Here is a 21,143-nt window from a genome sequence, read left to right as displayed (position 1 = left end):
AAAAAGTACGCAAATACAGCGAAATTCACGACAATATGCAGACACAGGAGAGGAGCCAGAGGGGAGACATATAAATTTATAAAACAGCTAGTTCTTTTCACTAGACTTTCATAATAAAACAAAAAACAAAAAAAAAAACGAATATTTATAAATAAACATTTAATTCGATCCATATTGGGCGGCGGTGATCACGTGTACGTTGGGCGGCAGATTTTTGGGAAATTGAATGACGTTCGTTTCTTCGAAATAGACATTTCCTTCGCAGGCCACGGTGCGGCGAGACTCGATTTTTATAGTTTCGTGGACTGTTTCGACGGCTGAAATGGCTGAAATTAACAAAAAAATTGTTCATAATTATTAGAACGCGATCTCTCGCGGCACCTCACGAACTCCAGAATTCGCGGGAACTCGTTTCGCGGGGACAGCAGTTTTTGGCTTCTATAGGAAATTATTTTTATTTTTTTGTTTTATAATATTCTTGAGAAGCATCATCCGAATTTAAAATGTGTGAAATTATGAAATTTGACCGAAAACTGAAGGTTTTACAGGAAGGATTCGCTACGGCTTTCTTTAAAATGTATCAGAATCGTCAGTTTTTCGATTTCAGTCGTAAAATATGCCATTTTGTAGAGAAAAGTCTGTTTCACAAAAATCCATGTTTGACATTTCAAAATTGTTTTTATTTAAAACCTGAAAAATCGAAAAAATAAGCTTTTAAAGGTGGAGTAGCGCCAGTGGGGAAATTGCTTTAAAACACGCATATGGTACCACAATGACCGAATATCATGATAAAAATTTTTTCTAGATTTTATATGATTTTTTGAAAATTGAAAAAATCTCAGTTTTGCCTAATTCCTATTTGAATTACCGCCAATTGGATTTGTTCGATGGAGCGCGCTTGCACGTTTTTATTTTTATTTATTGTTATTTTTTCTTATTTTTCACCGACTTTTCATGTTTTCAGTGTATTTTTGTCTGAAATTTGAAGAAAAAGTCAAAATAAATGCTAATTTTCGATTAAACAGCACGCTTACAGGCGTTAAATTAAAAAAATGCATTTAAGCGATTTCGAACCCGAATTAATTAATTTCAAAAAATAGCATTTATTTTGACTTTTTCTTCAAATTTCAGACAAAAATACACTGAAAACATGAAAAGTCGGTGAAAAATAAGAAAAAATAACAATAAATAAAAATAAAAACGTGCAAGCGCGCTCCATCGAACAAATCCAATTGGCGGTAATTCAAATAGGAATTAGGCAAAACTGAGATTTTTTCAATTTTCAAAAAATCATATAAAATCTAGAAAAAATTTTTATCATGATATTCGGTCATTGTGGTACCATATGCGTGTTTTAAAGCAATTTCCCCACTGGCGCTACTCCACCTTTAAAAGCTTATTTTTTCGATTTTTCAGGTTTTAAATAAAAACAATTTTGAAATGTCAAACATGGATTTTTGTGAAACAGACTTTTCTCTACAAAATGGCATATTTTACGACTGAAATCGAAAAACTGACGATTCTGATACATTTTAAAGAAAGCCGTAGCGAATCCTTCCTGTAAAACCTTCAGTTTTCGGTCAAATTTCATAATTTCACACATTTTAAATTCGGATGATGCTTCTCAAGAATATTATAAAACAAAAAATCAAAAATAATTTCCTATAGAAGCCAAAAACAGCCAAAAACTGCTGTCCCCGCGAAACGAATTCCCGCGAATTTTGGAGTTCGTGAGGTGCCGCATACATCTGTAATCCCTGCGAGTTTCGTTTCTTCGATGGTGTTCCTTCAATGGACGTCGGTGGTTTTCTCGTCTCTTATCACGCCATTGATGCTCCGATCTCAAAGTGCCATTACTTTCAGATTTGGCGGGAGACTTCAGTTGCTCCATATCTCTCGACAATCCACGTGACGATGAGAAATCTTGAGTTGCGTAGGAATAGGCTCCATAATACGAGTCACGGGCCGCTTGATTAGCTTTTTTCACATCTTTTTGGTCTTCCGAGTCGGAGGACGGCTTGTCTGAAAAATGAAATAAAAAGATTTAAAAAAATAAATTTTTAGCTTCAAATAAATACCGTCAAAAAAGGATCCAGCTCCTTTACCGAACATTTCAAATGGCTCAGTTTCTTGTGTGCTCGGCGCTGGCCAAGGATTCGGTGCACGGCTCGTTTCTAAATTTCTTCCAAATAATTCTTCTACGGCGATTGAAGTCATTTTTTATTGAAAAACGCGTTTTAAAGTGAGAAATGCGTGGATTTGCGCATGAAAAAATTTTAAAACACACAAAAAAAAATTTGAATGACAAAAAATGTCGTGGCGAGACCCACCGCGCTACCGTACCCGATTCTCTGCGTCTCTCTCGATGTGTGTGCTGAAGAGCGGTCTCTCGGAAAACAAAATTTAATTTGTTTTGTTTTTATTTTATTTTGAAGTCGAAAATTTCCGTTTTCCCTATTGTTCAGTGTATTTTTTTCGGAGAAAATCAATAATTTGTCAGATAAATTGCATTTTCCATCATTTTCGCGCGAAAAAAACCGTCCAGTAACACATTTTCCGATGAATTTAGGCCCGAATCCCTGTTTTCTGGTTTTTTCTCAATTTTTGTTCGATTTTTCAGTGTTTTTTGCGCAAATAATCAATAATTTGCCGAATAAAGTGTATTTTCATTTGTCGCATAAAAAACACATTTTCTCGATTTTTTGGCAAAAATTCAGATACATTGCTAAATAAAATGTATTTTCCATGATTTTTCTCAGAAAATTCGTTCAAATGCGCCACAGACAACTTTTTGGCGCGCGCGCGCTTTTCAAAACCCGTTTTCCCTCATTTAAATGCATTTTAACCTCAATTTCTTCCAGAATGCCTCCGAAAAAAGCGCAAACTCGACGAATCGTCAGTCTGGATTCACTTTTTGGCCATACTCTACTGAATATCACCGGCGAACCTGTGACACCAACGAAAATCGCCATTTTTCAACTAATTCGCACACTTTTTCACGCACATTTCGGAGTTGGCGCGGTGCCAAGCCTGAAGCCTTTCGATAAGGATGAGAAAACTCGGTTTTTTGGAATAAAAATGTTGAAAATGAAAAATAAAATTTGGTTTTTCAGAGTATTCACAGTTCTCTATGGCTTAATCATCATGAAATCTGAAATTTCCTACGACGATTTTCGCTGTATCGTGAGAATTTTGAACGATGGGCTCGGGCGATCCATTTATTATCGATTTGTTACAAGGTTTTCTAGAATAATTTTTCAAAATTCCGAGTTTTTTCAACACAAAAAACGTGATTTTCGTAATTTTCAGCATGGAAAAGCTCGCGCACGGTGAAGATCAAATAGAAATGCTCTTTGAAGACGCATTCTACACTGCAAAACGTCCAAATCACGAGAAAGTGCTAAAACGTGAAGATTCTTGGCTCGACGAGCTCACTTTTATGAATAGCAACTCGTTTTTGTATATTTGGATAAAACGCGTCATGATGCAGTACACAAGAACCTCGCAGAATGGAACTTTTGAGATTGCAGAGAAATTCCAAAAATGGATTATTTCAGGAACTTTAGAGATTATGTATGAATTTTCACTGAAAAATTGCGATTTTTTGCCTTTTTTGGGTGGAAAAATTCCGTTAAAAATTCATTTTTTGGTCAAAAAATCGCAAAAATTGTGTATCTTTCCGTTTTTCTTTTCAGTAAAAAAAATCGAAAGCGTAAATTTCGTTCAAAAATTAATTTAAATCCCCACTTTTCTGGTTTTTGAAAGCTTTTTCGTCCCTAAAGACCAAAAAAAGTCTCCTAAAATAGCTTTTTTTTTAAATTTTTCACCAGAAAATAGTAATTTTCACGAATTTTTGACAAAAAAAAAAAGATTTTTGTTTGGGTTTCTAATCGAAAAATGCCGAAATAATCGTAATACATTGACGAAAAAAATTTAAACAATTTTTTTACCGAAAAATTCTTTTCAAGGTTTTTCCACCTAAAAAAGCTGAAAAATTGCATATTTTGCGTTTTTTTAGACCGAAAAATCGAGTTTTCGTAATTTTAAGACTGAAAAATCGAGTTTTCAAGGATTTTCCACCCAAAAAAAGAAAAAATTGTAATTTTTGGATTTTTTAGGAAATTCTGAAAACAGAAAATTTTGCTTTTTAGCTTTTTTTTCTTTTTTGGGTGGAAAAATTGAAGAAAAAAATGTTTTTTCGGTTTGAAAAGCGCTAAAATTGCAAGTTTTTTGCTTTTTTTCTGTAGGAAATCGGTGAAAATTCGATTTTCAGTCAAAAAACCGGTTAAAATTGATGTTTCTTTTGAGTTTTTCAGTCGAAAAATCGTAAAAAATGCGAATTTTTTGTTCTTTTGAATGGGAAACCCTTGACAATTCGATTTTTCGGTATAAAATAAATTTTTTTGAGGTTTTGTTTTGAGAAAAATCAAACAAGAAGCGTTTTTCGGTAGGAAAAACGTCAAAATTGCGAGTCTTTTTGCTTTTTTCTGTAGTAAAACGTTGAAAATTCGGTTTTCAGTCTAAAAACCGGTAACACTGATTTTTTTTTGGGTTATCAGTCAAAAAAATCGTTAAACCCGTTTTTTCAGTTGAAAAATCGTAAAAATTGCGAATTTTTTGTTCTTTCGAATGGGTTCAAATTTTTTTTCGTCAATGTATTACGATTATTTCGGCATTTTCGATTAGAAACCCAAACAAAAATCTTTTTTTGTCAAAAATTCGTGAAAATTACTATTTTCTGGTTAAAAATTTAAAAAAAGCTATTTTAGGAGACTTTTTTTGGTCTTTAAGGACCAAAAAGCTTTCAAAAACCAGAAAAGTGGGGGATTTAAATTAATTTTTGAACGAAATTTAAGCTTTCGATTTTTTTTACTGAAAAAAAAACGGAAAAATACACAATTTTTGCGATTTTTTGACCAAAAAATGAATTTTTTACGGAATTTTTCCACCCAAAAAAGCCAAAAAACCGCAAATTTTCAGTGAAAATTCATACATTTTTCCTTGAAAAATTTTTTCGGTCTAAAATTAATTTTTTTTTCAAAGTTTTTCAGTCGAAAAAAATCGTTTAAAATCGTCAATTTTTCGCAAAAAAAAACGATTTGAATTTCCAGCAGCCACCCAATATTATCCGGAATCAATCGAGCTCTTCCCACCGAAATCGACTGCTCAATTCGTGCTCGTCACTGGTGTGCCGCACAGCTCCGTCTCGTCCAACTATGCCCGACAAAAGCAATGTCATATTTCCAGATTCTTGACTGGTGTGACACAATTCATCGCCGACATCATGACGTTGTCGATGTACATCTGCTCCGTGCAGCGATTTTTGTACAGTTAAAAAACTCATCGGATGCTGTAAAATCACTGAAACAATTCTTCGATATGAGCATGCTTGAAATCACTGAAAATTCGAAGCACGCGTTGGAAACACTGAAATTAATGTCTCCGAGCCAAGTTGCTTTGAGATTTGGGCCCATTTTGCAAGGAAGAGTTCATAGGATTTTTGGGGAAAGGTTAGGGAATTTGGATGTCAGCAATTTGCAGAAAAATACAAAAATCCAAAAAAAATTTTATTGAAAAAAAATTGAAAAAAACCCGAAAATAGCCCTATTTCCACAAAAAAAAAAACTAATTTTCAATTTTGGCTAAATTCTTTCTAAAATGAGAAAAACACAAAAAAAGAGCTGCAGTACCATTTTTTCAACTGAAAAAAAAGGAAATTTCTCAGTTTAAAGTGCAAAATATCCTTTGAAGTGCCAGAAAAAGTGTATGAAAGAGAAAATCCGATCGAAAAATTACATTTTCGTATTCAAAATGGGGGAAATTCTTCGATTTCAACATTTTCTGTGAGTTTTTTAACGGAAAATTTTCAATTTTTCACTGAAAAATGTCATTTTCAGGTACTTTTTAAAGTTTTATTGACCAAATTAGCTTTAAAAAATTACATGTTGTTTTCAAATTCTCAGAAAAAACCGCAAAAAACGCGATATTTTAATTTTGGCTAAGTTCTCTCTAAAATAAGAACTCCCCGACCAATCAGCGACTGGCTCCGTCCACTTTTCAACCAATTGAGCTAAATTTTTTCGAATTTTCCCCCGAAAATGCATGAATTACGGGAACACTGAACTTCCACAAAAAAAACGAAAAAAAAAAAACTAATTTTCAATTTTGGCTAAATTCTCTCTAAAATGAGAGCTGCAGTACTATTTTTTTAACTGAAAAAGGGAAACTTCTCAGTTTAAGCTGAAAAATTTCCTTTGAAGTGCCAGAAAAAGTGTTTAAAAAAATGAAAATCCGATCGAAAAATTGCATTTTCGTATTGAAAATTCTTCGATTTCAACGTTTTCTTCTTTCACTGAAAAAATGTCATTTTCTGGTACTTTTTTACAGTTTTATTGACCAAATTAGCTTTAAAAAGATACAAATTGTCTCAAATTCAGAAAAATCGCGAAAAACGCGATGTTTTAAATTTTGTCTAAGCTCTCTCTAAAATAAGAACTCCCCGACCAATCGGCGACTGGCTCCGTCCACTTTTCAATCAATCAGACTGAATTTTTTCGAATTTTTCACTGAAAATGCATGAAAATGTTCCGGGGGCACTGAACCCTCTGTGTATCTCGTAGCGAAAACTACAGTAATCCTTTCAATGACTACTGTAGCGCTGGTGTCGATTTACGGAAACCATACATTAATCAATAAAATATTAAAACAAAAAATGTCAAAAAAAATACAGTTTTCTTTAGTTTTCTGTTAATATTTCATTGATTAATAAATGATTTCCGTAAATCGACACCAGCGCTACAGTAGTCATTGAAAGGATTACTGTAGTTTTCGCTACGAGATACACAGAGTTCAGTGTTCCCGTAATATTTTCATGCATTTTCAGGGGAAAATTCGAAAAAATTTAGCCTAATTGGTTGAAAAGTGGACGGAGCCAGTCGCTGATTGGTCGGGGAGTTCTTATTTTAGAGAGAACTTAGCCAAAATTAAAATATCGCGTTTTTTGCGGTTTTTTCTGAGAATTTGAAAACAACATGTAATTTTTTAAAGCTAATTTGGTCAATAAAACTTTAAAAAGTACCTGAAAATGACATTTTTCTGTGAAAAATTGAAAATTTTCCTTTAAAAAACTCACAGAAAATGTTGAAATCGAAGAATTTCCCCCATTTTTATTGAATACGAAAATGTAATTTTTCGATCGGATTTTCTCTTTCATACACTTTTTCTGGCACTTCAAAGGATATTTTGCACTTTAAACTGAGAAATTTCCTTTTTTTTCAGTTGAAAAAATGGTACTGCAGCTCTTTTTTTGTGTTACTTCTACATTTTAAGCTATTTTGGAGATTTTGCTGCAAATCTACCCCATTAACATTAAAAAAAACACTGCAACTTTTTCCTAACGAGGGACGAGGAAAAGTGGTTTCTAGGCCATGGCCGAGGGGCCGAAAAGTTTCAGCGGCCATTTATCTTGCTTTGTTTTCCGCCTGTCTTCTTTCGTTTTTCACTGATTTTTTTCGTTTTTTCTTAATAAAACTGATAAATAAATATTTTTTGCAGATGCTAAAACAATTTCCAAGTAAAAAAATTATGTATTCAGTGGGCAAGCAGCGGTGAAAGTGGGCATTGTAATATGATGGATTACGGGAATACAAAACCTAAACTTTTTCTGAAACATGATACATATGCTGCTTAAATGCTGAGACTACCTGATTTTCATAACGAGACCGCTGAAAAAGTTTTGAGGTTTTCAAAATTCAACTTTTTTCGGTGAAAAAGTCGAGATAGTTTTCCAAAATTTAACTTTTTTCGGTGAAAAAGTCGAGATTTTCGCACAAAAAGTTGAATTTTGAAAACCTCAAAACTTTTTCAGCGGTCTCGTTATGAAAATCAGGTAGCTTCAGCATCTAAGCAGCAAATGTATCATGTTTCAAAAAAAGTTTAGGTTTTGTATTCCCGTAATCCATCATATTACAATGCCCACTTTCACCGCTGCTTGCCCACTGAATACATAATTTTTTTACTTGGAAACTGTTTTAGCATCTGCAAAAAGAATTTATTTATCAGTTTTAATAATAAAAAACGGGAAAAAGCTGTGAAAAACAAAAGAAAACAGGCGGAAAACAAAGCAAGATAAATGGCCGCTGAAACTTGTCGGCCCCTCGGCCATGGCCTAGAAACAACTTTTCCTCGTCCCTCGTGAGGAAAAAGTTGCAGTGAAAAATCAATTTTCCCGTAAATTTTCATAAATCATTCCAGACAAATCGCGAGTGCCCTTTTCGCCGAGAGTATCCAACAATCACAGGTGAACGTGGACGATATGTGTAATCGAATCGCAAATATGGAAGTGACAATCAACTCGATTTACATGTCAGGACCACTTTTACAGCGTCTTTCCGGCGAAACTTTTGCAGCTGGTACTACTACAAAACGGAGAAAATTCTACTGATTGACCATTTTTTCAATTGAAAAACAGTGTCAAAATATTGAAAATTGCTTGTTTCAGCTGAAATCGGCATTTTCCCGAAGGTTTCAGAGGAATAAAAATCCGTGAATTTCAGATAAAAATCCGTGAATTTTGCAAAAAGCAGCGTCGCCGCACAGAAAAAGAGGCGGGGCGTAATTTAGCAACCCTGCGGCACGGTTTTCCTCTTTTTTTTTCGAATAAAAAGGTTATAAGCCGCTAAATTTTCATTTAAGAAAGAAAATGAATTTAAAAAGAAAATGAAAGAAAAAAAAATCTTAAATGCAAATTTAGCAGCTTATAACCTTTTATTCGAAAAAAAAAAGTGGAAAACCGTGCCACAGGGTTGCTAAATTACGCTCCGCCCCTTTTTCTGTGCGATGCCGCGAATTTTTGCAAAAACCATGATAATAATTTCAGGCAAAAAAGAAGAGGAATCGGTGGAAAACGAGCGTCGTGTCCAGCAGAATTCGGTTCACGCAGCTGTCGAGTAGGAATATTGGAATTAAAATATTAAAATCCCCAAAAAAAATTCATTCCAAAAATTGCAGTTTAAACGTGCCAACTCTCCGATCACTTCAGAAAAACTTCCGCGAAGACTACGAACTACACGCTTTTTTGGTGTCAATGTGCAAGTTTTTACTGTGTATTCAGGATATGATGGATGGGAAATTCTTCAAGTAGGCAGCCAAAAATTTCACATTTTCAGTGATTTTCCAAATTTTTTGTCTAAAAATTTGGAAAATTGTGCGCAATTTCTACCAAAAAAAAAAACCGAAAATCACTGAAAATGGGCAATTTCAGGCTGAAAAATTGTGAAAATCACTAAAACCTACATTAAAATTGTTTTTTTTGTCAGACACAACAGCACTGCTGACTACGTTTCCGTGGGATTTCATCGTCTTCGGCTTCTACTGGACATGAACAATAAGGGATTCGTTTTACAAGCATTTGCGAATGCTATTATGACTAGTGGATTGTAAATATTTTTTATTATGGCTATTTTTCGCCGAAAAATTGCCGATTTTATCAGAAAAATGAGAAATTTTCGATATTTTCTCTCGAAAACTATCGATTTTTCTGAAAAAAAAACCGATAAATTCTACGATTTTTGTGTCAAAAATACGGTACCCGGGGTCTCGACGCGAAAATTTTTGTTAAATGCGAAATGGCATGTGCCTTTAATATGAGTACTGTAATTTCAAAACTTTGCGGAATTTTCATCGATTTTTCAGAGTTTTTCTTTTAAAAAAACTGAAATAAAGCATTAAAAACTATAACAAACGGAAATTTTTATCGATTTTTCATAGTTTTTGATGCTTTATTTCAGTTTTTAGATGAATAAATTCATTTTTTAAAGAAAAACTCTGAAAAATCGATGAAAATTCCACAAACTTTTGAAATTACAGTACTCATATTGAAGGCACATTTCATTTCGCATTTAACAAAAAATTTCGCGTCGAGACCCCCGGTAAAACTTTAAAAAAAAATCGATTAAATTCAAATTTGCAAGTTACAGTAGTCTCTTTAAAGGCGCAACACACCTTTTAAATTTTTGTTTTTAATTTAAAAAGTGTGCGCCTTTAATATGGGTACTGTAGATTCAAAACTTTGTGGAATTTTCATTGCTTTTTCAGGGTTTTTCTATTTAAATAAATTTATTGAAAATTCCAGAATCCAAAGCGGAATGTACCATCAAGCAAAGCGTGTTGCCGAGACAATGATCGTGAGCAACTGTGATGCTCCAAATAGTCCGATTTTGGAGACGGAGAGCCATGTGAGAAGCTGGAACTTCGATTTAAAAAAAACGGAGAAAATTTCGATTTTTCATCATAAAACATAACATTTTTGGAAAAAAAAATGTTTTTTTTTTGTTGTTTTTTGCCCGAAAAAAAATCCATTTTTTCCAATAAATTAAAAAAAAATCCATTTTTGCCAGAAAAATGCACAAAAAAAATACATTTTTGCCATTAAAAAACTTTAAAAAATCCATGTTTTTTCCAAAAAAAGCACAATTTTTTCATTTGAATAAAAAAAAACACACACAAAAAATCCAGTTTTGCCAATAAAAAAATCCATTTTTGCCGAAAAAAAGAAACAAAAAATCCATTTTTGCCGAAAACACTAAGAAAAAAATTAAATACATCTCATCTCAGGCAGTCGCTGGTGTGAATCTCGTCTACTCTCTGGCAGCTGTTGGTGATTATGAGAAGGCTCAAAAAACAATCGATATTCTTAAAAACCGATTCCCCGAGAATATCAATTGGATGGCAGCTCGCCACGTGGATATTTGCTCGAAAATCGTCAATTTCGAGAGAAATTTCCTGCTTAACAAGTACTCTGAATGCTCCCGACACCTGGCGGGTCTCGAAACTTCTGCCCCGCTGGAATTTGTGCTCCGCAAGTCTTTGTTGCTCGCGGCGACAGGAAAACTCGCAGAAGCGGTGCTCCTTTTGGGAACCTACGAGTGTGGTGATGTACGAGGTTCGATGCGGATTCATATGCAAATGGCGACGATTCATACGGCCTACGGACAATTTGAAACTGCAGAGATTCAGATTCAAGAAGCCGGCAAAGTGGCGGTGAATGCGCATTTTTTGGATGCAAATTTGCTGGTTGTTAGACGAGTTGGAAGCTTGATGCTCGGCCGGTTTATGGCTCGGGAGGCTTATCAGGTGCGGGAGAAGGAGAATTTTGTCGAAAAAGTTGGAATTGTCCCCACATGCACGGCGTGTAAATTGGTACATCTGGCCTAGCGAAAAGTGAAAAGTGAGAATCCTAGGCCATGGCCGCGGCGCGCGAAATTTGAATTTAAATTTTTAATGTCATTGAAAATCGATGAATGAGACATTATAATGGATCAAAAATACACAAATATACAAAAAATTGTTTTTAAAATGAATAAATCACATTTAAAAACGATTATTTTCCCAAGTAAAGGTGGAAATTCGATTTATTAGGCAATTATTAGGAAAATGCGTCAAAACTTTCACATTTTTGAATTTTTTTCAAAAACTAGATCCACAAATTTTCTAAAATTTCACCAGTTTACTCAGTAGACTATTATAATCAAATTATGTGCAAAAAAATCATACCCACCGTCACAAGTTCATATTGAATTTTTCTATTTTAGCTCCAAAAACCACTAAAATTTGTCAAAATTGGCACATTTTTGAACTTTTTTCAAAAACTAGGTCCACAAATTTTCTGACACTTCACCAGTTTACTTGGTAGACTATTTCAAACAAATTATGTGCAAAAAAATCATACCCACCGTCACAAGCTCATATTGAATTTTTCAATTTTAGCTCGGAAATTCACGAAAAATCGGTAAAATTGCCACAAATTTTAAATTTTTTCAAAAACTAGATTCGCAAAGTTTTTGAAACTTCACCAATTGACTAAATGAAGGTTTTTGAACAATTTAAGTACATAAAATGTATACCCACCGTCACAAGTTTACACTTAAAAGCGCTGTTCCTTAATGCAGCTTCAAACTGCTTTGTTTCGTTCAACGCAGTTCATATTTTTTGGTGTTTGAATTTCATATAATTTTAGGGTTTCTTCTATTCTTTTTCGTGAAACTAATGCATTTTTTGCTTAAATTCAACGATATTATCATATAAAACGAAACCGGGAAGTATTAATTGCTAAAATTTATGTGGACTACGGTAGTCAAGTCCGCAAACACCACGCGCATTTTCATTGTTTTTCAAGCTTTTTTCTAGGCCAGAGGTACCAATTTACACGCCGTGTCACACGAAAAAAAACTTTTTTTTTCGATTTGTTTTCAGGAAAAATCGAAAAAAAAAATGTTCAGAAAACTCAATTTTCTATTAAATTGTTTTTCTTTACAAAAAATTATCATTTCCTGTCACGGTAACACAAAATTCTGAGATTGCGTACTGCTCAACATATTTGACGCGCAAAATATCTCGTAGCGAAAAGAAAACTACAGTAATCCTTTAAATGACTACTGTAGCGCTTGTGTCGATTTACGGGATCTCGATTCTTCGTATTATGTTCTAATTTCTTGCTCAACTTTAATTTTCTATATATATATATATATATATATATATATATAATTTAAAGAATCGAGATCCCGTAAATCGACAAAAGCGCTACAGTAGTCATTTAAAGGATTACTGTAGTTTTCCTTTCGCTACGAGATAATTTGCGCGTCAAATATGTTGTGTAGTACACATTCTCGAAATTTTGTGTCCCCGTAATATATTGTTCGAAAAATTAAATTTTCGATTTTAGGAAAAAAAATCGAAAAACCGATATTTTTGCACAAATTGAAAGAAAAAACAGACAATTTTTAACGAAAACTGCAAAAAAAATAAATTTTTAACAAAAAAATAGCGTTTTTTCGTCTAAAACACGAAAAAACGACGAAAAATTGTTTAAAAACATCTTTTTTTTTCAAAAAAAAACTATAATTTTACCGAAAACTTGAAAAATCAATCGAAAGATTCGATTTTTTCCCCTAAAAACACGAAAAAAATGTTCAAAAACTCAATTTTCTATTAGATTTTGTTTTTTTTTTTTACTTAAAAAAAAGCAACATTTCCTGAAAATATATTAAAATTTTCGATTTTAGGAGAAAAAAAAAATCGAAAAACCGATATTTTTGCACAAATTGAAAAACAAAAAGAGACCAATCAGGGCTGAAAACGAAAAAAAAAGATTTTTTTACGAAAACTAAAAAAAATTAATCTTTAACAAATAAAACTATAAAAATAGGTTTTTTGAGCAAAAAAAAAAACGTTTTTTCCGCCTAAAACTCGAAAAATTGACGAAAAATACAAAAAAAACCAATTTTTATCGAAAAATTCGACTTTTCATTCAAAAATTTTCAGGTTTTGCATGCTTTGAGCGCCAAAATCGAACATTTCGGATCTTTCATCGAGAAAGCCATCTATCACGTTTCGATGGCTCGTTGTCTGCGTCTCATGCACAAAGGTTGGTGGAAATTTTCAGATTTTCCCAAAAAACTTGTAAATTTCCAGATCCTCGAGTTCATCTGAAACAATGCAAAGCCCAAATCATCGGCAACAAGTGGCCAGCGATGGAGAAGCTTCTGCTCACCGAGCTCACGATTCTCCACCACTCGGGCGGCCTCTATCCGGATGAGCAGAAGGAGATGAAGGCGAAGGAACGATTCGGAAAGATTGAGGCGGATTTTCCTGGGCCATGCACGTGGATGTTTATTTAATAGCAATTTTTTTTTGTTTGTTGTATTTTGTAGATTGATCTCAATATATGTTTACGAGTTTGGAATAAATAAATTTTTGCACCGTTTTAAAAACATAACACAGGAAAATTTATTTTACAGATGAAAGAATGGAGTATTCACTTTTTGGGGGAAAAATGAATAAAAAATACAAATTATTCACTGATGGAAGAAAAGTGAATATCAAAAAAAGGGGTAAAAGGTTTGGGAAACAGAAGAATGAATTTTAAGAAAAAATGAGACAAAAATACGAGATTTTCATCTTTTTCAAGAAAGAAATGAATATCAGAAGTGGAAAACGAATAAAAATACAAATTATTCACTTTTGGAAGAAAAGTGAATATCAGGGTACGCATCAAACCCGTTCAGAACCGAATTTGTACAGATTTGAACCAAATTTGTGTAGATAAATTCATAATATAGGACCGTACGGTGGTTTGAATTTTGGTTGAAATCTACAAAAAATCGGTTTAAATCTGGGTATATTCTGAACGGGGTTACCGAGCTTTTTTTCAAAATTTTTCCTGAAAAAATCGAATTTTTTGATTGATTTTTGAATTTTTTCGATAAAAATAGTTTTTTTTTGGGTATTTTTCGTCGTTTAGGGGAGAAAAAACTTTTTAATAGCTTTTCGTTAAAAATTGTCTGTTTTCTTTCAATCTGCGCAAAAATATCGGTTTTTCGATGTTTTTCTTCTAAAATCAAAAATTTTAATATATTTTCAGGAAATGTTTCTTTTTTGTAAAGTAAGAAAAAAAAAAATTTAATAGAAAATTGAGTTTTTTAAAACATTTTTTTCGTGTTTTTAGGGGAAAAATCGAATTTTTTGATTGATTTTTCGCTGAAAATTATTGTTTTTTCCGTTAAAAATTGGTTTTTTTTGTATTTTTCGAGTTTTAGGCGAAAAAAAAGCACTTTTCGCAATCGAAAAAAACCTATTTTTATGGCTTTTTTTCATTAAAATTTTTTGTTGAAAAATTTGCAGAAAAATATCGGTTTGGAATTTTTTTTCTAGAATAAAAAATTTAATTTTTCGAATTTTCAAGAACTTTTAGGAAGTTTGCCTTTTTTTGTAAAGTAAAAAAAAAAACAAAATTTAATAGAAAATTGAGTTTTTTAAACATTTTTTTTTTCGTGTTTTTAGGGGAAAAAAATCGAATTTTCTGATTGATTTTCCAATTTTTCGGTAAAAATTATTGTTTTTTTTTTGTTAAAAATGGGGGTTTTTGGGTTTTTCGTGATTTTGGCCGAAAAAACGCTTTTTTTAATCGGAAAAACCTATTTTTACAGCATTTTTTCATTAAAAAATTTTCTTTTTGCAAACATTTGCAAAAGATATCGGTTTTTCGATTTTTTAAATCCTAAAATCGAAAATTTAATTTTTCGAAATATACACCAGCTTTTAGGAAATTTTCCTTTTTCGTAAAGTAAAAAGAAACAAAATTAAAACAAAACGAGACAAAATAATACGGGTATTCATCTTTTTAAGAAATAATTCAATTTTGCCTATTTCGCCAGTTTCCTCCACGAGCAGAGTCATTCTCGCCGCGTCGGCCGCCACCTCCTCCTCCTCTTCCTCGTCGTGATCCTCCTCCGAACCTGCCTCCGACGGTGTTTGAGCCATTGTGAGTTGCGAATTGCGGATTTGCTTGGAACGTAGTCGTCATTGAATTGTGATCGAACACGTTACTTCTGGATCCAAAACTTCCACCGACCACCGTTTTCGGCGCATCTTCAACCTTCAAGTCCTGAGGCAGAGTCCGCGGCGGAAGGGATCGTCCACGCGAAGAAGCATCACGTCTACCGAGAGCTGGCTTTTCTTCTGGAACAGCCGGAAGGAGCACTTCTCTCGTTGAACGGTCACTTCCCCAGGTGGCTCTCGGAGCTCTCGGAGCATCCTGCTTCAAATCCTGAGCCGGCGGCTGAGCCCGCGGGATAGAGCGTCCGCGTGAAGCATCACGTCTACCGAGAGCTGGCTTTTCTTCTGGAACAGTCGGGAGCATTTCCCTCGTTGGACGATCATTTCCCCAAGCGAGGGCGCATTTCGGGGCTTTTAGCTTCAAATCCTGAATCGACGGCGCAGCTCCACGCGAAAAATCCGTTTTTTCGAATGATTTTTCCTTGGAAACAGAATGAGCCACGTGCTCCTTGACAGTCGGCAGCACTGCCATCGTTGGACGACGATCACCGCCGGAGGAGACGAAACGAGCTCCTCCACGTGGTGGCTTGTATTTCGGCGCTCCTGCCGCCGCCGTCGGCTTCTCCTGGTTTTCCTTCTTTTGCTGAATATCAGCTCTCATTACGATCGGCCATAGGGAGTTGGTGATGAAATTGATCATGACTCCACCACCGTTCATGAGCTGGCTGGAAAATAGATTTTGATTAAATAATTGCAGGGTTTAAAGGTGGAAAGTGGGGAAATTGCTTTAAAACACGCCTATAGGGCCACAATGACCGAATATCATGATTTAAAAAATTCAAAAAAAATTTCTAGATTTTATATGATTTTTTGAAAATTGAAAAACTCACAGTTTTCACCTAATTCCTATTTGAATTACCGCCAATTGGATTTGTTCGATTGAGCGCGCTTGCATTATTTTTATCAATTAATTTTATTTATTCTCGTTATTTCACTGATTTTCTATGTTTTTTCATCAGAAAATGAAAGAATAAATAAGAAAAATGCGAAATGTTTGTTAAAAAGTAATTGAAAATGCGTAAAACTGTGAATATATATATATATATACTATTATAATTTCAGTTCCGACGACAACAAGCCTGAAATTAGTATATTTTACAGTTTTACTCATTTTCAATTACTTTTTAACAAACATTTTGCATTTTTCTTGTTTATTTCTTTCATTTTCCGATGAAAAAACACAGAAAAATAAGAAAATCAGTCAAATGACGAGAATAAATAAAATTAATTAATAAAAATAATGCAAGCGCGCTCCACCGAACCTGACGGAAATTCAAAAATAATTAGGTGAAAACTGTTTTTTTCAATTTTCAAAAAATCATATAAAATCTAGAAAATTTTATTCGGTCATTGTGGCCACGGGCGTGTTTTGAAGCAATTTCCCCACTGAGCGTAGTCCACCTTTAAATAATTGCAGATTTTAATGATTTTTTCTTCTAATTACCCAAATTCTTCCTTGAGCTTTGTCTTGTCCTCAGCTGAGAGCTTCCTGCCAAGTTCCAGGCGAATGAACTTGTCACGTGGCGCGTCTGGAAACAATGTGGACTCTGAAAATGGAAATTTAATTATTTTTCCCACATTTCTCAATGAAATCATATACTCGGCTGTTCCTTTAGCACTAGGCGAACAGTGACATTGCGAAAACTATCTCTTCTGGTGATGAATTTGATTTCTGGGTCCTTAGCCCCAGCAGCAGCGTCGGAGGGAAGCATCGAGAGAAGCTTCGGTTTCCTCAATCTCGAGATATACTCAATATCCTTGAGCTCCCTTCTCAGCTTCTCGAATCCCGCCATCACGTTTTGTCCGACGGCAAAGCGGAATAGCACTGGAAAACAAAATCAGAAAAAATTGGATGATTTTAACAAGCTAAAATACAAACTTTCTGTGCTATCCGCATCCAAATTCGCCAGAACTTCCATTTTCAGCAGTCTTTCCTCCAGAAATCGCTTGGGATTCTTTTTGAGATACTGGAAAAAACGGGAAATTTATTAGGTTATTTCGGAAAACTCACATCATCCTCCGGGTTCGCATATTTCAAGCCAGCAAGCTTCAAAGTCTCTGAAAGCGGCATTTTGAAGCCGGTTGGTCGCTCGAACGGCATTTTCGCAGTTTTCTGGAAAAATTTCCGATGAAAACAATGAAAAATTAAAGAAAATTGGGAGAAAAACAGGGGCCGTGGGGGCCCGTAAATCCTGCTACAGTAGTCAGGCGTTGGGTCTCGCCACGATCATGCCGCACCGCTTTTGAATTTTATTCATTTTTATTGATTTTTATTGATATTCCAACAAAAAAAGTGATTTTTAAATTAAAATTCTTTATTTACGAGTAAAAATCGAATAAATGTAGTACAATTTAGTGCTTCACTTCTCCGTTCTCGCAGTTTCGACGTTTTCTGAAATAAATTCAATTTAATCAACGTTTTTTCCATTATTTTTCCAACTTGTACACGATTTCTCCGCACTGAGCGATTTAGAAATTCCCTCTTTTGGTGGCATATCATCAAATTCAATATCCATCGACTCATTCGCATTGTCCTTCGCATCCAACTTCGCCGACGCTTGATGAGATTCTCCGAGTTCCCCGACGAAAATCGCCTTTTGCTGCATTCTCTCATTATTCTGCCAGTCCAAAGGCTCTTTCAGTGTCACTTGATGCTCCGTGGCGGCCTGAGACAGCAAATCACCGAGCTTCTTGTAATTTGGCCTGTCGAAATACGACGTTTGATCCAGAATCGTGAGAATTTCATTAAATTGCTTCGGGACTCCTTCGAAAAACTCGGATCGAAGCGGCTCGCTTCGAATCGCGACTTTCGCCTCTCCAATCTGCTTGTGATTCTTGTGACCGTCGATATTCGCCCATGGAAGTGGTCCCTTGAGCAACTCAATACCCATGTAAAACCAGCTTTCCAAGTCGTCCCGTGCACATTGGTCCTTGTGAGAGTGGGCAGAAACTGCACAATATTGAAAAGTTCCCATCAGTGCTGCAGCGGTTCTCGGCGGGATGATTTTGCCCTCCTTGTCTCTGAAAATTGTCAGTTTTTGGCTGGAATTCTAGCTCTTGACTAGATTATCCTATAATAGCTACTTCAAAAATTGTTTATCAGTTTTCCATGTCCAAAAAAAAATCGAAATTTTAAGATTTTTTTTCCGATAATTCGAAAAAAAAAATCCGATTTTTCGAGAAATACACAGATTTGTGCCGAACTAGGCCATTTTGGCTCAGCCATATCTAGATATCTAGATATGGCTGAGCCAAAATGGCCTAATTCGGCACAAACTCTTCCATTTCAATTTACGAGGGAAGCCAGAAATCTGTTCTCGAAAAATCGGATTTTTTTTCGAATTTTCGGAGAAAAAATCGGAAATTTTCGATTTTATATATATCGTCGTCTGGGTAGATTTACGGCGCGTTGCGTGTCGCGTCGCGGCTCGATTGTAAAACTAAACGCAGTTGTCCGTGTGGAGTACACGACACTTTCCCACGCGTTGTCTCCGGCAGGCGATTCTCAATGGAGCGCTAAAAATTCAATGAGCAAGGCCAAAACCCCGTGAAATAGCCTAAAAGTTTGGGCATTTTTCACGGGGTTCTGGCCTTCCTCATTGAATTTTTGCGCTCCATTGATAATCGCCCGCCGGACAATGCGTGGAAATATGTCGTGTACTCCACGCGGACAAATACATTAAGTATTACAACTAAAAACGAGCCGCGACGCGACACGCAACGCGCGGTAAATCTACCCCAGATATGGCCGAACCAAAATGGCCTAGTTCGGCAAACTCTTCCATTTCAATTCATGAGGGAAGCCAGAAATCCGTGACTTTTTCCCCGAAAATACGGTAGCGGGTCTCGACACGACATTTCAAAATGGCGTGTGCCTTTAAATAGTACTGTAGTTTCCAACCACTGGTTGAATTATAATATTCATTGATTTTTCAGTATTTTCTGATGATTACAGTTTTGAAAAAAAAAAAAAATTGAGAAAACAACAAGAGTTGACAATTACAGTACTCCTTAAAGGCGCACACTCATTTGCATTTAACAAAAATTTGTCGTGGTGAGACCACCCCGAGTAGCAGCGTTCTCTACAACCTACACAAATTTCCTGGCGAATCCAAAATCCAGAATATAGACGGTCGACTCGTTCTCGCCGACACCAATGCAGAAATTCGGCGCCTTCACGTCTCGACAAAGCCATCCGCAATTGTGAAGATCCTCGAGGCGTCGGAGAGTTTGTCCGAGAATTTGGAGAGCTGTTGGAAGGGAGAACTTGCGTTCCGGACGTGTTCGACGCAGCCGACCAAGATCCGGTCCGACGAGTTGCATTATGCAGTACCTGCAAGGCGTGTATTTTGTTGTTGGGTCTCACAACGAAAATCCGCTATTTTTTCCGCCCCGTTACGATTTGATCTACAAAAAATGCGGGAATTTTTCGCCCAAAAAACTGTGACGTCGCGCTTGAGAACTCTGCGTCTCTTCTCCCGCATTTTTTGTAGATCTACGTAGATCAAGCCGAAATGAGACACTCTGACACCACGTGTAGTAGGCACCGAAACCGTCAAAGTACCTATAAACATCAGTTCTGCCTGCCGCCACAAAGTTCGGAAATCCTCGAAGACCCTTCGTCGCCATCAGAACCATCACGTCTAGCTTCAGGACTGGACGAGAGTTTCCTTCTTGTCTCTCACATTTCATCGCATACTTTTCGTTCGTTACTGTCTGAAAATGTTGTCTTCCACGTAGGCACAGAGATGCCTGCCTTGTGCCTACCGTCTGAGAAAAAAAGGCGGTAGGCAGGCAGGCCTGATCTCTCACACTAGCAGTTTTTGCTAAGTGGCCTAGAAAAAGCTCGGCCACCGATTTTTCACGCTTGTCTTTTACGTTGGTGGCCGATTTTTCGCATTTTCTAGGCCACACGTAGCCATCGGAATTTCGGAGTGTCGTTGTGCTCAAACTTACATCCGCAACGACATAAACATCTGAAAACGGTCCCGAGTAGATATTTCGCAACACTTTCCACTTATGGTCACTGCTTTGATGTTCGATAATGAATCCAGCCTGAAAATTTGCAGGTTTAAGGTGATTCATTCAGGCAACAGACGCCTACAAGGGTGCCTACGCCTACATGCCTATATGTAGGCTTGTATGTCTGGCCTGTAGGCACATAGTGCCTGCTTGAGTGCCGACAAGGTGTCCTGTAGGCACACAGAAGACACGAGGAGGGCCTACTGTGTACATAGGCGCAGAAGAGTGCCTACTGATCCCTATAGGCATGAACGCCTACGCGCAGAAGTTACGGAAGTGCCTGCGTCGGTGCCTACGCCTACCTTCACTTTTAGGCGTAGATGCCTGCCTCGTAGACACACAGAAGGTACAAGTTGCCTGTGTGTGCCTACAAAGCTGCCTACGCCTATCTTAGGCACGCATTTCTGCCTTGAAGGCACACAGAAGGTGCACCTGCCTATGTATAGGTATGCACGCCTGCATTGTAGGCATAAACGCCTGTCGTGTAGTCGCGCCAAGGTACAAAGGAGCCTGAGTGAGTGCCTACAACGTTGCCTATACCTACTTTTACTGGTAGGCATGGGCGCCTACCTTGTAGGCACATAGGCATGCTGTTAAACCTTCAAAAACGTCTTACCTGTGGCATTCCACGAGAATCGCGTTGCTCGCTCATATTGAAATTGAAAAATGATTCATTTTTCGATGAAAAACGTTTGAAATTTGGAATTTTTCACGTTTTTACCGTAATT

General features: G+C 35.8%; 4 protein-coding genes across 7 annotated transcripts; 1 reads left to right on the top strand and 3 right to left on the bottom strand.

Moving 5' to 3' along the window:
• Positions 1-56: 56 nt before the first annotated feature.
• Y66D12A.16 lies at positions 57-3,067 on the bottom strand (the record flags this gene model as incomplete). 4 transcript variants are annotated; one of them, NM_001312993.3, is made up of 3 exons in its annotated part: positions 57-317; positions 1,747-2,022; positions 2,079-3,067. In NM_001312993.3, 3 exons carry the CDS (start codon positions 2,215-2,217, stop codon positions 160-162), a joined length of 573 nt encoding a protein of 190 aa, NP_001299922.1. In that variant the 3' UTR covers positions 57-159. The 4 variants fall into 4 exon arrangements, with proteins under 4 accessions (NP_001299922.1, NP_001122736.1, NP_001299921.1 ...); NM_001129264.4 differs by having other exon boundaries at positions 61-326; positions 2,079-2,112; NM_001312992.4 differs by having other exon boundaries at positions 62-326; positions 2,079-2,285.
• On the top strand, positions 2,862-13,759 carry such-1 (Suppressor of spindle checkpoint defect 1). Its single transcript, NM_067084.7, has 12 exons — positions 2,862-3,062; positions 3,114-3,239; positions 3,310-3,573; positions 5,112-5,510; positions 8,254-8,411; positions 8,879-8,948; positions 9,010-9,138; positions 9,318-9,437; positions 10,133-10,235; positions 10,615-11,133; positions 13,321-13,423; positions 13,471-13,759. The coding sequence occupies exons 1-12, from the start codon at positions 2,863-2,865 to the stop codon at positions 13,674-13,676; spliced, it is 2,397 nt and encodes a 798-aa protein (NP_499485.2). The 5' UTR covers position 2,862; the 3' UTR covers positions 13,677-13,759.
• A 1,394-nt stretch (positions 13,760-15,153) lies between these two features.
• Positions 15,154-17,540, bottom strand: Y66D12A.19 (ArgoN domain-containing protein). The gene is made up of 5 exons (NM_067082.3): positions 17,405-17,540; positions 17,273-17,360; positions 16,994-17,218; positions 16,838-16,940; positions 15,154-16,058 (listed from the first exon to the last, which is right to left on the bottom strand). Exons 1-5 carry the CDS (start codon positions 17,492-17,494, stop codon positions 15,191-15,193), a joined length of 1,374 nt encoding a protein of 457 aa, NP_499483.2. The 5' UTR covers positions 17,495-17,540; the 3' UTR covers positions 15,154-15,190.
• A 150-nt stretch (positions 17,541-17,690) lies between these two features.
• Positions 17,691-21,133, bottom strand: spe-6 (Serine/threonine-protein kinase spe-6). Its single transcript, NM_067081.4, has 6 exons — positions 21,032-21,133; positions 20,350-20,448; positions 19,958-20,109; positions 19,487-19,726; positions 17,834-18,414; positions 17,691-17,785 (listed from the first exon to the last, which is right to left on the bottom strand). Exons 1-6 carry the CDS (start codon positions 21,065-21,067, stop codon positions 17,754-17,756), a joined length of 1,140 nt encoding a protein of 379 aa, NP_499482.1. The 5' UTR covers positions 21,068-21,133; the 3' UTR covers positions 17,691-17,753.
• Positions 21,134-21,143: the final 10 nt, after the last annotated feature.

This window comes from Caenorhabditis elegans, chromosome III, assembly GCF_000002985.6.
Source record: "Caenorhabditis elegans chromosome III".
Lineage (NCBI taxonomy): Eukaryota > Metazoa > Nematoda > Chromadorea > Rhabditida > Rhabditidae > Caenorhabditis > Caenorhabditis elegans.
Note: the sequence above shows the minus strand (reverse complement) of the source record. Positions and strands in the feature narration are given on the sequence as shown.